The sequence below is a fragment of the Eutrema salsugineum genome, unplaced genomic scaffold (assembly GCF_000478725.1).
Source record: "Eutrema salsugineum unplaced genomic scaffold, Eutsalg1_0 scaffold_17, whole genome shotgun sequence".
NCBI classification, from domain to species: domain Eukaryota; kingdom Viridiplantae; phylum Streptophyta; class Magnoliopsida; order Brassicales; family Brassicaceae; genus Eutrema; species Eutrema salsugineum.
Genome location: NW_006256852.1, coordinates 952559 through 970778, shown reverse-complemented (window position 1 = coordinate 970778; position 18220 = coordinate 952559). Strand labels below are relative to the sequence as shown.

Genomic DNA, 18220 nt, shown 5'->3' with positions numbered 1-18220 from the left:
GACGCGGCTGGTGGTTGACCGGTGCCAACTGGTGAGGACACGGCTGGTGGTTGACCGGTGCCAACTGGTGAAGAGGCGGGTGGTGCAGGGGATTGGTGAAGGACTAACTGCTCAAGCGTCGCCACTCTTTTTTCCAACAGACCAATGGTAGCCCTCAGCTCCAACAATGATGTCGACTCAGGTGCTGGTGCTTGAGGAATCTCGACTCTGCTCCCTACACCCCGATGTTGAATCTCTAACTCATACAAAGATCTCCAGAAGATCTTCTTCTTCTTCACCGTGAGATGATGCATCCAATCCTCAACACCTACATCAATGAGTCCTATCCCATCATCATATCCATGATCTAATATCCGAGACAATAGTTTTTCTTCACCCGAGTCTGCAGGCTTCAAGATGCTATGGATGTCCTGGCAACAAAACAAAAGAAACAAATTAGTGACAAACCAAAATAAAAGAAACATAGTTGCACCAGTTGTCCTAATTGTCCCACGACCAATAATCTGTAATATTGCATAGTTGTACCAATTGTCCTAATTGTCTCACGACCAATAACTGTAATATTGCATAGTTGTACCAGTTGTCCTAATTGTCCCACGACCAATAAAAGAAACATAGTTGTACCAGTTGTCCTAATTGTCCCACGACCAATTATATTACATAGTTGTACCAGTTGTCCTTATTGTCCCACGACCAATAATTTTAATATTACTATGTTGTACCACTTGTCCTAATACCACTACCAACAAGTCAAACATAGTTGTACACTATTGTCCAATAACCAAACCAATCAAATACTAACCTTTACACTTGTTCCAATTGCTGAGTTTATATCATCCAATGGAATGCCTTTCATGCATACATCGGCGAACTTGTGCTTGCACATCCTCAGACAGTCTTTCTCTGCAGGTACGGCTTCTCGAAATTTTTGCCCAAGGCTAGGAACACCTCAAAAGCAAGTATCTAGACACAAAGTCAAAAAATTAAACCACTAATAAATGTAAATAATTTAGATTCTATAAACTATTGAATGAGAATTACCTGTAGAGGAATAATGAAACCAGACAAGGGACATTCTGCTTTTTTGCCTTTCATGGTGCCATCAAACTTTGCCATCACACGCCGAATCTCCTTCATCATGTCATCGAATGTGTAACGCCCCCAAGGGAATGATTTACACACATTCAAATCACTGACAACTCTGAGCAAGAACGGATCAATATTACCATCAGTCTTGTATTTCGCCTTCACTACCTTGCATAAAAACCAGAGGAGGGCCATTTTCTTCCTGTCCACAGAGGGATCCTTCATTTCATCTAATTTTTCTTCCACCTCCCCAATCTTGATTTTATCATCCCTACCAAAGTGCTTCTTAACAAACTTTGTGTTCCCCAAATTGTTGTAGTCAGCCGGATAATCACGACAGTCAAGTCCACTCAAAAGCGCATGCTCTCCCAGAGAATACCTTATCGGAACTCCGTTAACAACAAACCAGCACTCACTAAGCCTATCAGTATGAGCAGTGTGAAGGAGAAGCATCCACAACCCTTGATTCATGTGGTTGGGCTCCTTGAACATGTGAAAAATGTGCTTAAATTGAGGATGCGCTCTGAACCATGCTTTCTCCTCATCAAGTTTTTCAATCTTGTCCACAACAGCTCTAACTGAGCACCTTGTCAATATCCTACAACCCTGGCTGTACTCGGTTGGACCGAAGTAAAGCTTCTCAGGCACCATCGGTTGCCTGCCATCATCGGCATCCTGAAATAAAAACAAGAAACACAATCATGAAATTTAGTTGTCCCAGTTATCCCAGTTGTCCAAATGCCAAACGTAATTTTGTGCAAATAGTTGTCCTAGTTGTCCCAGTTGTCCGAATGCCAAACGTAATTTCGTGCAAATAGTTAGTTGTCCTAGTTGTCCTAGTTGTCCAAATGACAAACGTTATTTCATCAGTCACAGTTATTCCAGTTGTCCCAGTTGTCCAAATGCCAAACGTAATTTCTAATCACACATAGTTATCCTAGTTGTCCTAGTTGTCCAAATACCCAACATAATTTCATTCAAATAGTTATCCTAGTTGTCCTAGTTGTCCAATGGCCAAACATAATTTCGTTTAGAGTATACTTACCTCTAAATCTTCATCTGCCTCTTCGCCATCCTCTTCTTCCGCTGAATTTTCTTCCTCTTCATTTCCTTCCTCTTCATGTCCTTCCTCTCCTTCTCCCTCGTCGTCTTTCTCGGGTGTCCCCCCTCTGTCTTCGTCTGCTTCTTTCTCGGACTCCTCTTCTCCACTATCTTTCTTGGATTGCTCATCCTCGACTTCCTCTTCCCCTGTTTCTTTCTCGGATTCCTCTTCCTCGGCTTCTTTCTCTGATTCCTCTTCCTCGGCTTCTTTCTCTGATTTCTCTTCCTCGCTTTCTCTTCCTGAAGCCTCATCCTCAGATACATCTCTCTCGCCTTCTTTCTGGGATTCTACCACACCCTCTTCCTCAGCTATTGTATCCGCTAAACCCACTTTTTCAGGTTCCTCGCGAGATTCCAACCGCTCCTCTGGTTGATCCGTCGCACTTTCTTCCATGGGTGTTGGTGCGGTTTCTGGGGCTTCTTTGGTGGTTTCCGTACCGGCTGGTTCTGATTCCGTCAATGATTCTTCTTCACCCCGAGTTTCTTCATGGGTTGTTTCTTCATCATTCGCCGGAGGGTTTGGTGTTATTTCGGGTTCTTTATCTTCCATATCTGCTTCTTCGCTGCGCTTGGGTACAGATTCGTTCGAATCATAAACCACACCCTTAAGTCGAATTTTAGCCATCGAGTTACGCTGGATTTAGGGTTTGTCTTGATGGAGTTAGAAAGGCTCAATTTATGTAATATATAGTACGGGAATTGAGGAAAGGGAAGTTGAGAGGAGCAGTTACAAATCGAGCAAGTGTCGTTGAAGGGGGAAGTTACAGAATTTTCGGAAGAGAGAAGGAAGTGGGGAAGAATCGGGGAAGATGAAGAGAGAAAGGGGGAGGACAAAATTTGATTTTCGTTTTTAAGGTTATGTTTGGTTTTCAAAATTAAATTCATTCGGTTCGGTTTTCTTTACCCAATTCTCGGTTTACTAATTTCAATTCCCTGATTTTTGATTTCAAATTAAATAATTTTTTTTTTATTTTATTTTACCCGGGTATTCGGGTCGGGTATAAAACGGGTGGGTTTAACCCAGGTATTTTCGTGATTTTTGAGATATATAAGGATAAAGGTATAATTAACCAGGTTTCTGTTAATAAATTTAATTCGAAAATAAAATTGTTTATGGGGAGATGGCTTTTTAGCCAACTTTTTCTCCACATGTGGCTTTTCAACCTCGCACCCAAAGAAAACGCGTAAATACTCCTTTCTCAAAATAACAGGGGGAAGAAAAGGTTCAAGAAAAAAAACCATAAAGGAAAAAAAACCATAAAGAAAAAAATCATTAATGATGATTTAGTTGATAAAAAAATACATTTGCGTATATAGTTATATCCTTAAAACAGACATTTAAATTTTGTATACGTGGGGATAAAAAGGATTAGTACATTTTGGTAATCGTATTTCTAAGTCAACTAATCATCGTCCTTTTGGTCACCATTTTAATTATTTAAGATTGACCGTTTGTCTTAAAATACTGACGCAAACACTTGTATTATTTCTCTTAATATTTATGGTAAACTAGTATCTTATTCACAACTCGAAATATACAAATCTTGACCGTCCCAACAAAGTTGCAACGAACACGTTATTGTTGTTATAAAGTAGCAAGATTCAAGACGATTAAAAGAATATTAAAATAGTAAAATATTTTTTAAAAAAAATAGTAAAATAAATAACTATAAGTGTTGGTTTTCGTTTTTTGTATTCTTCTTTTAATTTAGGTATGAGATGGGATCGTAGAGGAAGAAGTGGAGAGAAGCACGTGGTTGCACTTAATGTGCAATCTCAATGGAAACCTCAGTTTCGGTTATCATTGCCAATTCTATCACGCTTTCAATTTTGGCTTCATCACTATCTTACTTACTTTTTTGTATTTTACTTCCACTCACTTTTCTCGTTTTTAAATTCATAAACTAGGAATTAACTCGCATATTATGCGAGGTAATATTTGTTTAATTATCTTTAAATTTAATTTAATTTTTTGTTAAATTAAATTGGTGACAAAAGTTCTTTACCAAAAAAATATAACTAAATAAAATTAGTGACAATTAGATAACAATACCTATATAAATATCACACAACCGATATTTACTTGTATATATATTATTATGCGGTTTAATTATTAGTAGCTTTTTAAAATATGAAAGTGATATGATATTAATATATATATATATTTATATACATACCAACATGGATTAAAATCTAATATATATATATATATTCATAAAATAAAAAATTAATTGTGAATATTTTATTAGAGATCAAACTATCATTTTTAGTTAATAACTTATATAATATGTGTTAACAATGATTATATATAGGATTGTCAAAATGGAAAAACCCGTCTACTTAATATATTTCACAATTTACTAAACTATTTTTTGGCCAAACCGTTAAAAAAATAATTTAAATTTTGAAAACATAATTTCATTTTTTATATAAATAATTGAACTGATTTTTGAAAATGATACTAAATAATAATGAAAATACAAATGAAAAATATTGCAAAAGTTTAAATTGAATTTTTTATATATATGGATTGATTATTATTTAAAATAATAGAATATATTTTATTATTTAATAAGTAAAGAAACTAAATATACTTTTGATTTATATCCATATATTTAATTGAGCTTTCTATATTTGTAAAGTTTGTTTAAGTAATATCTTCTAAGTAAAGATTTATTTATGTAATATCTTATTAATAAATGTTTATTTATGTAAAATTCTGTAATATCTTACAAATAAAGGTTCATTTATGAAATGTCTACTCAAATAATAATATAGAGATGTATCCGAATATCGAACTTGTACTATATTAACGAATATTTTAGTTTTGTTCTTACCGTTAAAATCTCATCCGCATAATGAAAGTCGAACGTCATTGGCTCCCATAATATCGACGTCGAATACATTAAGACACTATAGTTTAAACTTTAAATAGGATTCATAAACAAAAAGAAAAAAATATAAAAAGAGAAACATCTTATACTAAAACAAGGGGGAAAACGGCTATTTAGTACCTGAACTGCGAGTTCTGGTACCGATTAATACCCAATAAATTTTGGTGTGCGAATTAATAACTCAATTCGTATAAATTGGCAAATCAGTACCTGTACTATATTATTTTGGCTGTTTAGTACTTTGACCGAGTTTCCGTTGGTCAATCCCGTCAATTTTTAAACGGGGTTCTCTCTGATGCCACGACGACTTCCACGTCACTGTACCGTTGTAGTTGTTAACTAAACGACGTCATTTTTGATTTTGGACAAACAAAAAAAATTAGTAAAACGACGTCGTTTTGGATTCAAGAGAAAAAAAATATAGAAAACGACGTCGTAGGATTTGACACAAAATAAAAACAAAAAACGTGTTTAGTCTTCTTCTTCTTCATCTCTTTCCTCATCTCTTACTTCATCTTCTCCATCGCTATTCTCTACAGTGTCTTCATCACTTTCCATGTATATCTCAACAGCATTGGTCCACTGAAATTTCATCACGATATTAATATTGCTTAGCATTAAACAAATGAACACTAATAAAGAAATCAAAAGCAATAAATAACAAATAAATGAAATCGAAACCCTAATTCTCTTGATTTACCTCATTTTTTAAGAAATTTTGGTTCCCACTAAGTACTCAAATTTGAATTCTGTTTTGATTTCAACCCAGCTTCTATTTTGGCCAATGCTTCTTGCAGAATTGAAGTGAAACCCTAATCCCCAATTTCATTCAGGTGTCGCGAGGAAGAAGAAGACTAAACATGTTTTTTGTTTTAATTTTTTGTCAACCTAAACGACGTCGTTTTCTATAATTTTTTTTGTTCTCTTGAATCCAAAACGATGTCGTTTTGTTAATTTTGTTTTGTGTTTGTCCAGAATCTAAAAACGACGTCGTTTAGTTAACAACTACAACAGTATAGTGACGTGGAAGTCGTCGTGGCATCAAAGAGAATCCCGTTTAAAAATTGACGGGGTTGACTAACGGAAACTTGGTCAAGGTACTAAACGGCAAAAAAAACATAGTACATATATTGATTTGCCAATTTATACGAGTTGATGTATTGATTCGCACACCAAAATTTCTTGGGTATTAATCGGTACCAGAACTCGCAGTTCAGGTACTAAATAGAGTTTTTCCTAAAACAAGGAGTGTTATTTTGATAAGACTACAACTATATAAAAGTTGAAGCTATAGGTTTTTAAAGGTGTCTACATAGGATTCAAAAAAGTAATTTTATTGTTCCACATCAGCATTTAAAATTAAAAAAAATTTCCAAATTCTAATATTATTATTAATAAAATATATATAAAAGTATAAGGAAATTATGTATTAAAGGGTATCCACATAAGATTAAAAAATGTAATTTTATTGGTCCACATCAACATTCAAAATTAAAAAAGTTTACAAATTCTAATATTATTTCTGAATAAGGAAATTAAGAAAGTTTATAAATTCTAATATTATTGTTGAATAAATATTTTTTATAATTTTTTTATTTGTCCACCTCAATATTAAAAATTAAAAAGTTTTCAAATTATATTATTGTTTTTAAAAATTATTAAAGAAAAAGAAATTATATAAAAAATTTATATTAATAATAACAACTAAAATAAATAATATTAAAATAGGAAATTTAATATTTAAATTAGAGGTATAAACACATACATATTTAGAGACTCTTACATTAGCATTCAATTTTTTTGTCACATAACTATAATAAGTTTTAAGTTTTTTTCTGTGTGTGCAACAATTTTAAATACACAAAACAAAAAAATAGAGTTAAGTTTCAATAAAAAAATAAGTCATTACAACGTAAAAGAACCAACTTGGCTAAACTATATGTTTAACTATAATGAAAAGAGATATAAACAAAGCCATTACAAGCCGCTTTAATATCGAAAAAAGAGACCGGAGAATCTACAAAGCTTGGCCACCGAATTTCAGAAGAATGATAAATTTTAAGCAATCTGAGAAACATGTCAAGTGATTGATACTCGAAACTTTTGAAAAATGAAGCACTGAAAATAGAGAAAGAGGTTTCGTCATTAAGAAAAATAAGTTTGGGGTATCTGAGGAAGATTTTTGAAATAACATGGCATCTGATGGAGTTTTAGTAACCTAACATTAACCACAATGGTAACAATTAGCTGACCAATCAGCATCCGAATACATTTGGTAAGCCTCAAAACAAGAAGGCGAGACCAAAATCATAATACTTTTGAAAAACGAAGCACTGAAAATAGAGAAAGAAGTTCTGTCATTAAGATGAAGATTGAGGTATCCGAAGAAGTTTTTTGAAATAACATGACATATGATGGGGTTTTAACAACCTAACATTAACCAAAAAAGTAACAATTAGCTGACCAAGCAGCATCCGAATACATTCGGTAAGCCTCAAAACAAGGAAAGACCACAATCACTTGCCTCTTGTGGGATCTTCCAGCTTTGATTTCTACATCTATTATTAAAAAAGTAAAAGTTATATGCCTATAAGAATATCCACATATGATTTAAAAGTTTAATTTTATTGGTCCACATCAATATTTAAAATTTAAAAAATTCCCAAAATTTAAATTTATATGGTTAACAAAAAAATATATTTATAGAAAAATAAAAACGTAGCTATATGCCTCTACGAACATTCACATAAGATTTAAAAGTCAATTTTATTAGTGTACATTAATAACTAAAATTATATTAATAACAGTTAAAGCTATATTATTTTCAAGGCATTCATAACAGCATTTAAAAATTAAATTTTATTCATATATATCAAAATTATAAATTTAAAAAAAAAATTCTAAATCTATTAAGAAAAAATTAAAGAATAAAGAAATCTCTATTAACAAAAAAAAAACATGATATTAAAATCTTCATTATTAATGTTTAAGTTATAAATTTAATTTATTATCTATAAAAATATATGCTACTTATACAAGTTTAGGTTACTTGATTTTAAGGTTTTTTACGTAGAAATTTAAATAACTAATAATTATAATTTATATTAATTATTTTTTTTTTCATATGCAAAACATATTTCCACATAATCTTATGTAGTATATTATGCGGAAATGCTCGAAAAAAATACATCTTGTATATTCGACTTGGAATCGCAATGATTAATGTAAAAGTTTTGAGTTATTCAATTTGTTATTTCATTTTTCTAGATCTCTATGAATTAAGTTGTACCAGCTTTACCTACTTAATTATAATTACGAAAAGTAAAAATGAATTTGATGAAACTGAATATAATCATACAAAAATCATTAAAATAAATAAATATGATATATTCGTTGAAAAAAACAGATATAACAAGAATAAAAATGAACATGATAAAAAAAAATTTATTCTTAATAGAAGAGATGACTTATAATCATTGAAAAAAATTTCAAACGTTTACACAAAAAATTGACAATAATATATTTAATTCATAAATTTTGTGTCATTTTATTCATTTTATATTCAACTATTATTTTGGTTTCAAATTTAAAATTTTTAATAATCTCAAAGCAAATATTTTATTTATTAGTTTGTTGTTTAAATTAATATAACAAAATAAAAAATTTTATCGGTTAAAAAAGAGAAGAAAAAAGATTAAATTTTAAATTTTATTATTTTTTATTGTTTTTAAAGAACACATATATAATTGGAAGAAAAGTGAAAATGATGAAAAAAAATTATCTTCATGATTTAAAGAAGTGAATGTATAATATTTTATCATCATGTCAATAATATGTTTAAAAAGTATCATTTGATTAGTTTGTAAAAAATTTAGTTGATTTGAGTATATTAACTTATAAATGTTCGACCAATTAATACATTTTTGAAATATGACATACTGTATATAGATTTAAAACAAAACCGTTAAAACCTCTAAATTTACATAATAATTAACACCACAATATTTTTAATATATTATTAAATCATTAATATATAAAATTTATATTTTAATAAATATAATTGATTGTATATAATTTTTATCAACAAAATACCTACGTGTAGCATGGGTGCAAAATCTAGTAGTTATATTAATAATTAAACCATAACTGATGTTAAAAATATCAACTACTAATTATCATGACTGAAATGAAAGAGAAGGACTTGCTGCCCCTCTCACTTTCTTACAAAACGTGTTTTAATTGTTTTGACTAGTCTTTTCTTAAACTAAAGTTTTTCCTCTAAGCAAACTATTTGATTTGCTAAGAGTTCTGTGTTGATTGAAAATCTGAATATATTATATATACCACCATCGATATATCTATATGTGTTGTTAGGTTATTATAGATCTGGTACAAGGGTTTATGAATTATGTTGATCGGTGCTTGATTCACATGTTTTTGGAATATAGACCCGTGATGTGTGAAACTTTAAAACAAAGAATTGATTGTGAACCTGTTTGCTTATCATCCTATTGTTACAACTTGGTATCTGAGTCTTTGTGAATCTTGAATCTAGAGTGATGAGAATGATGAGGTTGTAAACCTGAATAATGTGGAGTGATGTTTTAGAAATGTTAGGTGTCCATCAGAAGCAATTATTGTGGTGTGGATATTGTTTGTTGAGGTTGAGGGATGCCACCTGTAGGGGTCTTCAGTTCTCAATGCCATGAAGATATGGCGAATCTCAAGAATGTTTGTGTGACCAAAGTATGATGGCAGACCGATTCGTCTAGAAGACGGAGTCGAGTGTCATAAGTGGTGAGATGAAGTTTTTTTGGAACGTAGATCATACAAAAAGCACTAATACTTGTTACGGTTGTGGAACAGATGTGGTGGAAATAAATTAGGGATCAAAGTAAATTGTTTTGTGTAGATCACATTTGTTTATGTTTGTTTTAGGATTAGACTTTTATAATAGTTTTTTTTTTTCCTTAGACTTTTATAATAGTTAACTCGTGTAATTGTCTCAAAGTGAATTGTGAGTCTTCCTAAAGCTCATCCTCACTGAATAATCTCTATTACTCACCCTTCATCTTTCCTTTGTCCTTTCAGGTTAGTGTAGATTGGCTAAGACTTATATTATGTTATGTGAGTTAGGCGCTTTTTTTTTTGTAATCTTGTGTGTTCACCAAGGGACCAAACCAGGCGATTAACCAAAAAGGATTAGTCTGCTAACCTAACATGTCTGAGTTCTTGGTGATATTACATATATATATATATATATATATATATATATATATATATATATATATCATTGTTGTAACTTTTCCAAAAAGAGTTGCTTAAATTTAATGCAAGCTCAATAAACCCCAAAAAATGTAGTATGTTAATGCAAATCTTGATGGTTTCATTCATAGTCCTTATGCCTCTTGTTGCTGGGTGGGTAATGCAGGCTTTTAACTAAAAATCTTGGTTCTCTATTTCTCTGATCAAATCGTTTCACACAGATATGTCCTGTCCAAAAACTGTATAGAATCTCTTCTACTGATAAAATTTTAAAACACACACTTACAAAGGATCCAAAGTACATGATTCCTCTTGGTAGGCTCCCTATCAAATCTTTGGGATTTCGATCGGGTTTATATGAGAGCCATGGTTAGGAAAAACCTCAATAGTTTGAAGTACAAGGGAAGCTTCCTCTCATTGCTATTTTAAAAGGTATTAAAATAGATCCTCAAACTATTTAACAATTTTATTCATGTATATTGTTGTTGTTGCATGAAAATTGTATCTTTTCATGCCACATTATATTGATTTCTTGGGAAAACACATCTTTTTTTAATAGATTGAATCGAATTGACTGTTTCACCTAACGTCCAAATAGTTAACAAGTAAGGAACCTATCTTAGAGATCTTGCTTCTCAAACCCTTCCAAATATGATGGTTTTCTGAGAGCTCATAGACATTAGGCTCATTGCGCAGATTTTCTATTAATTTTAGCTTAAATCAGATTATTGATGCACAAACTCATATATATAATTTTATCTTGTGAAGTGTGATGGTAGAAATTAAATTACTGGTTCATCGATTATAGGTTCACATTCTTGAAATCATTTCAATTGTTTTTGCTTTTTTTCTTGAGTAAAAAATCAATACTGGCGGAAATTGACCACAACAAAATTGGGGTTAGATCTCCTATGATGGATCATTACAGTCCCTCTCTCTTCTGATTTTGGTAGAGCATATATTGCACTTTCACGTGGACTAGTATGATAACGACACTCCACTTTCATTGGACATGTTTTGCAATTTAGTTTTGATTTTTTTTGCAAAATACTTTTCAACCATATCGTAGTGCAACTCGTATAAAGTTTTTTAGTTAAGTTTATAGAGACGTGGGCAGAAGTATTTTTGAACATATTCCAAAACTGGGTACAACTCTAGAAGATGCATTTACAGGTCACTGGATAATGTTGGTGAAGTAACTCATCCGAGTCTTACAGTTATTTGTCCGACATTGGTGTCAACAGGAAATGCAATCTGATACAATGACAAAATCTAACACACTTCATACTTTTCAATCATAATCTATATATGCTCACTAGATATTCCTTGCTTTATTTGGCAGAACATCTATAGCCATTCTAAATCAATCTCTTTGTGGTCATGAACTAATTTGTTTAAGAATGTCTTGATTTTATGGGCAAGCTTGATACACGCCTTCTTATTATATCAACGATCTTGTTTACATTTGTACACTGTAATTAACCCCAATCAACCATGTTCATTGTTGTTTTTGGTCTCCTTCTCTTTTGGAAACTACTTTCTGCTTGCCATCTTAAACTATCCCAATCAAAGCTTTCCTTTGGCTTTTTTTTTTACGGGTCAACCATTCAGACTGAGAGTACTTAGTTTGTTCTTAGTAACCCTATTTTTCATGTTGATCTATTCTTTTAATTCTAATTGTTGATGGATGACCATATGTTGACCTTGACTTCCACCATAAACATTGTATCTGAAAGCATTAAAGTTTGCATCAAACACCAGCGTCTTTGATTGATTGATAAAACTGATGCATTTGTCACTGCTTGTAGAATTTTTCTGAATAGAAACATTAATAATGCCATCATCATCATCAATCTCATCTATGATGATGGATGTATTTCATATTCCTCGAGTTGCAATTACATTTCCTAGATCCAAATTCATTACTGTTATATATTGAACTTCTCAAGTCTTCATGACATGATCCTTTGTTGGATCTGAAGATAATTGAAAAGTTTGTATCTATTTTCATAAACTCATTGCTATTCAATTAGGTATCAAAATAGCTCCTTGAACTATTTGATAATTTTCTTCTCGTACATTGTTGCATGAAAAATATGTATTCTCATGACACAACATATTTCTCCCTTGAAAATCACATTGTTTTTTAAAAGGTTGAATCGAACTGGTTGTTTCACTTGACGTCCAAATAGTTAACAATTAGGAAACCTATCTTAGTTTTTTTGCCTCTCAAACCATTCCAGAATGTGATGGTTGTCTAGAAGCTCATAGACGTAATGCCCTGTGCATAGATTTTATATGAATTTTAGTTTAGACCTGATTATCGATGCTTCTTAGGTGCTTAGTAGCACCAACTCCTTAGATATATAAGTTTTCTTGTTAAGTGGAATGGTAAGTATTGAATACTTATTTTCCAAGGATAAGAAAAAATTCTTCAATATCAGCATACATTATTTCTGGTGTTACTGGTTCGTCGATGATGTGTTCACATCTTTGAGTTTTTTCAATTCTTCTTGCTTTTGTCTTGAGCAAGAAACTTGTAACACCCCGATTCCTGGTTCCGGAGAAAACCAGAATAAACCAGGATATTAACTAACCTAAACTAAACCAACTCCAAATAACTTGTTGTTCTTTATTCAAATCCAACACAAATCCAAGTCTTACAATAGAAATGAAATAACTTATTAAATCCAAAATAAATAGAAACATTGTCTTAAGGAAAAAGGTGAAATAGTTCTTAAAAACAATAAAACTTCCTCCATTTCTGAAGGCACACCACACTAGAATTACTCATCTAGTTCTTCCCAGACATCATCACAATCACACTCACAATCACAATCACCTGCATATCGGAATTTAGAGAGAGAGAGGGGTGAGTAATTTGGGAGAATTACTCAGTGATAACCAAACCAGGCTCCCGCCTTATTCATTTATTTCCACCAACATATTAAGAATAAATCTAATGAAACCAAACAAGCACTCTACAAGTGCACAAGCAACTAACAAGCAGTGATGTCTCCGATCCCATCTCTCAATAGGCCAAACCACCTTGTCACTCGGACACAGGTCGACATCTCACCCTGTCACACAGACAGACGCCCTGTCACACAGACAGAGACCCTGTCACACAGACAGTCCAATCCCGACATGCCACATGGACAGCCCCGTGGGTCATCACTCCACCGGATGAATGGATTATTGCCACGGTCACACAGACGGCACATAACCCAGCAAACAAGCCTGCATTCGGCACATCACTATACCAGAAACAGAATATGACCTTTAGGACTTCTACCAATCACTAACCAATCAACAGGGTTATCAATCAATCATGCTGGTTCTTCCTCTAATGAGATCCTAGATCTTATTAGTTATATATATATATATATATATATCTGCCTAGATGCACAAGAAGACAGACCTGTCCCACCAGATCTAGACTCAACACACCAGAAGAAGATAAAGGGATAAGAAGAAAGACCTAGATCTAATCCTCACTTTGGCCTAAAAGCAGATCTGAGATTAAGGAGAACTAGAAGAGGCAAAAGAATCAAGCAACTTCTGAAAAGGTGGAGGCAGGCGAGTGCTCCTTCTTCTCTCGGCAAGCGGTGGCGGCGGCTTCCCTCCTCGGCGGCGGCGGCGTGCAGCTTCTCCTTCTCTCTCTCACTTTCTTTTCTTTGGGGGCTAGGGTAATTAGAGGCCGAATGAGGCTCATTAACTCATAATTCCCTATTTATATTAGGGTTTCTGGAGTGGACCTGGTTTTTGCTGGGCCTGCTCTAATTGGGCTAGGTTTGGGATGTTACAACTCTCCCCTGCTTCCATAGAATTCGTCCCCGAATTCTCTCATACTCCTCCGGTTTCTCCTTTGTCCTTAAAGAGTTTCGGGAATTCCTTCCGCATTTCCTGCTCTATTTCCCAGGTTTCCTCGCGGATTCCATCCCTTTCCCAACACACCTTAACTGCTGGCTTCCTCTTACCATTCAACTCCTTCTCCCGAAATTCCAACACTGCCACAGGCTGATATGCTGCTGAGAAGTCCTTCCTTACATCTGCTGGCGGCTGGGGCAAAATGAGCTCTGGCTCCCTCACAACTTTCCTCAGAAGAGAGATATGAAACACATCATGGAACTCAGCTAATTCTTTGGGCAACTCCAATCGATAAGCCACTTCTCCAATCCTCTCCAGGATAGGGTACGGTCCCATGTACCGAAGCTTAAGCTTCTTCATCAGCCGATGCTTATCATTCCCTCTGAAGGTCCTCAACTTCAGATACACCAAATCACCAACTTCAAAAGACAACTCCTGCCTTCGCTGATCTGCATAGCTCTTCTGGCGATCATGAGCTTCTTTCAACCTTGTCTTAAGCATTTCCACTTGCTTAGACGCCTCCTCAAGAAGTTCTGGCTCTAGCACTCTCATTTCTTCTACTTCTGTCCAGCACAGAGGTGTGCGACAAGGCCGACCATATAGAGCCTTATATGGTGCCATCCCAATGCTACTATGATAACTGTTATTACAAGCAAATTCCGCCAAAGGCAAATGCTTCTCCCAACTTCCTTCCCAATCTAAGACACACGCTCTTAACAGATCCTCTAGGGTCCTAATCGTCCTCTCCGATTGGCCATCTGTCTGAGGGTGGTATGCTGTGCTGAGATGAACCTTTGTTCCCAATGCTTTCTGGAAAGCTTGCCAGAAACTAGCTGTGAACTTTGGATCCCGATCCGACACTATGCTCACTGGAATTCCATGCAACCTCACAATAACATCAATATACTTCTGCGCCAACTGCTCTGCTCCATCCGTCTTTTTAATTGGCAAAAAGTGAGCTGACTTAGTAAGACGGTCTACGATTACCCAAATCGCATTCTTCTTATCTAGTGTCCTGGGCAACCCCGTCACAAAATCTATAGTTACCATATCCCATTTCCATTCTGGTAATGGCAAGTTCTGGAGAAGTCCACTTGGTGCCATCTGCTCTGCTTTCACTTGCTGACATGTGGCACACTGAGATATCCAAGCAGAAATATCACGCTTCATACCAGACCAATGGTAGTAGCGTTTCAGATCCTGATACATCTTGGTGTTCCCTGGATGAATAGAGAACTTCGACTGATGAGCCTGACTTAACACTTCCCTCCTTAGCTCATCATTCATGGGAACACAGACCCGATTCCTGTACATGTAAGTCCCATTGTCTGCTTTGTGGTACCCAACCACTTGCTTTTCAAAAATCTTCTTAAGGGACAAATCATGCGCTTGCTCCCGACGAATCCTCATCAGCAGGTCACCATTATCCAACGCTTCCAATCCTGCGGCATCATCCTCTACTTCAGCGACACACAAACTCAAATTCGCCAAAGTCGCTATCAGCTCCTGCGTTTCCTTAGCCTCAGAAACCGCATTTCTCCTTCTACTCAAGGCATCTGCCACTTGGTTGGCTTTTCCCGGATGATAAGAAAATTTCCAAATCATAATCAGCCAATAATTCTATCCACCTCCTCTGCCTTAGGTTCAAATCATCCTGAGTGAACACATGCTTCAAACTCTGATGATCAGTATATATGTGCACCTTCTCCCCATACAGGTAAGAACGCCAAATCTTCAGAGCAAAGACTACTACTGCTAACTCCAAATCATGAGTCGGATAATTCACTTCATGCTTCCGAAGCTGTCTAGATGCATAAGCTACGACCTTCTTCTCCTGCATCAGCACACATCCTAGCCTGGATCCAGAGGCATCGGTGTATACATCATATGGTATTCCTGACCATGGAAGTACCAATATCGGGGTCTCTATGAGTTTCTGCTTCAACTCCTCAAATCTCTGAGATCTCTTATCCGTCCACTCAAACTTAACATTCTTCTCCGTCAAGCTGGTGAGAGGTTTGAAAATACGGGAGAAATTAGGCACAATCTTGCGATAATACCCAGCTAGACCCAAAAAGCTACGGACCTCAGTAACACTTTTAGGTACAGGCCACTCTGTCACTGCAATGATCTTCTCAGGATCCACTGCTACTCCCTCTTCGGAGACAATATGCCCAAGGAATCCCATCTTCCTCTGCCAGAAGCTACACTTGCTTAGCTTCGCAAAAAGCTGCTGATCCCTTAACTTCTGCACAATCATTCCCAAATGCCATTCATGTTCCCTCTCCGACCTTGAATAGACCAGGATATCATCAATAAAGACAATCACACACTTATCCAAGTGCTCCCGAAAAATATCATTCATCAACTTCATGAAAACTGCAGGCGCATCAGTCAATCCAAACGGTATTACCACAAACTCATAATGACCATATCGAGTTCGGAATGCTGTCTTACTAATGTCCTCCTCTGCTATCCGAATCTGGTGATAGCCTGACGCCAAATCAATCTTAGAGAACCATGAAGCTCCTTATAACTGGTCCAACAACTCATCAATCCTTGGATAGGGATACTTATTCTTGATGGTCACCTTATTCAGCCCTCTATAATCAATGCAAAGTCGAAAGCTTCCATCTTTCTTCTTTACAAATAGCACGGGCGCTCCCCATGGCAAGCTGCTTGGCCGAATAAATCCTTTATCCGTCAAGTCCTCCAACTGCTTCTTTAGCTCAGCCATCTCTGCTGGTGCCAATCGGTATGGAACCTTCGAAACAGGGGCTGTTCCAGGTTCTAATTCGATAGTGAAGTCAACTCCTCTTCTTGGCGGAGGTCCAGTCAATGGTTGGAATACGTCCGCGTATTCATTTACCACTGATATCTCCTCAAGGCTCTTAGGTGCTCCTTCTCCTACCATAGAGACTGTCACCAAGAAAGCTTCACATCCTTCTTCTATAAGATTCTCGGCATGAATCATCGAAATGACTGGCACTCCTGTGTCGGTCTTTACTCCTTGAAAGGCAACCCGACCTCCTCGATGCAGAATATAGGCCTTCGACTTCCGGCAATTCAGGACAACTTCATAATGCTTCAGCCAGTCCATTCCAAGGATAACATCATAGTGGCCCAACTTCATTTTCACTAGAGTCCAAGGAAAATCTGCTCCTTCCAACAAGATAGGCACCTCTTCATGGATTCCAATGGTCTCCACCTGCTCACTTCCAGCAGTTTCCACTGCTTTCAACCTGGGGGTGAACTTTCCGGAGAAGGTCCAACACTGGGTCAACCTCGGGCTCACAAAACTATGTGTGGCACCGGTGTCGAACAGTGTATATGCAATCGCACCCCCTACTGAGACCGATCCTACATGATTACTTATATCTAGTCATGCATTTCCATTCTACATTCCTATTCACAAGCAAAAATATAGAATCTCACAAAACATTACTAACCAGCGATCGGTGCTGGTCTTTCGGGATCTCCGATGGCGAAAACACGGGGTTCCACAGCTTGCCTCTTAGCTGGTGGTCCTGGCAATGCTCCCACTCCTTGCTGAGGATTCGCATTCCCCGGACAATCCTTCCTCTGATGGCCACTCTTCCCACAACGGTAGCACCGGTTAGTCCCTGTGACTGCGCAATCCTTCTCATGGTGGCCAACACTACCACAGCCAAAACATTTGTGGGCGCCACACCTTCCTGGGTGCCTCCTTCACACCTCTGGCACATAGGCAGTCCAACCCCTGGAGCTGCCATAGTGTCCCAAGTCCTTTTCGGCCCTTCCTGAGCACGGTTTGGACGAGACAAGCCCTGCCTGACTCTCCTTAGCTCCTCAAGCGAGGTCTCTTGGATGGCAGCTGTCTCCACAAGCTCCACCAAGGTGTCATACCTCCTAAGGGAACACCTGCTCCTCAGCTCCAACTTTAGGCCATTCATGAACTGACGAACCAAGTCTGCCTGCGTGAACTGCTTCCTGGAGAACCTCCTCAACCGGTTGAACTCCTCCTT

General features: G+C 35.8%; 1 protein-coding gene across 1 annotated transcript in view; it reads right to left on the bottom strand.

Annotated features, from left to right (window-relative positions):
- Positions 1-14192: 14192 nt before the first annotated feature.
- Positions 14193-18220, bottom strand: part of LOC112087599 — a 21885-nt gene continuing 17857 nt past the window's right edge. The window contains exons 7-11 of the mRNA XM_024157542.1: positions 17931-18217; positions 17666-17874; positions 16807-17576; positions 15894-16725; positions 14193-15787 (exon numbers count right to left, since the gene is read on the bottom strand). Coding sequence (XP_024013310.1) covers positions 14193-15787; positions 15894-16725; positions 16807-17576; positions 17666-17874; positions 17931-18217 — 3693 coding nt within the window. The remainder of the gene's footprint in view (positions 15788-15893; positions 16726-16806; positions 17577-17665; positions 17875-17930; positions 18218-18220) is intronic.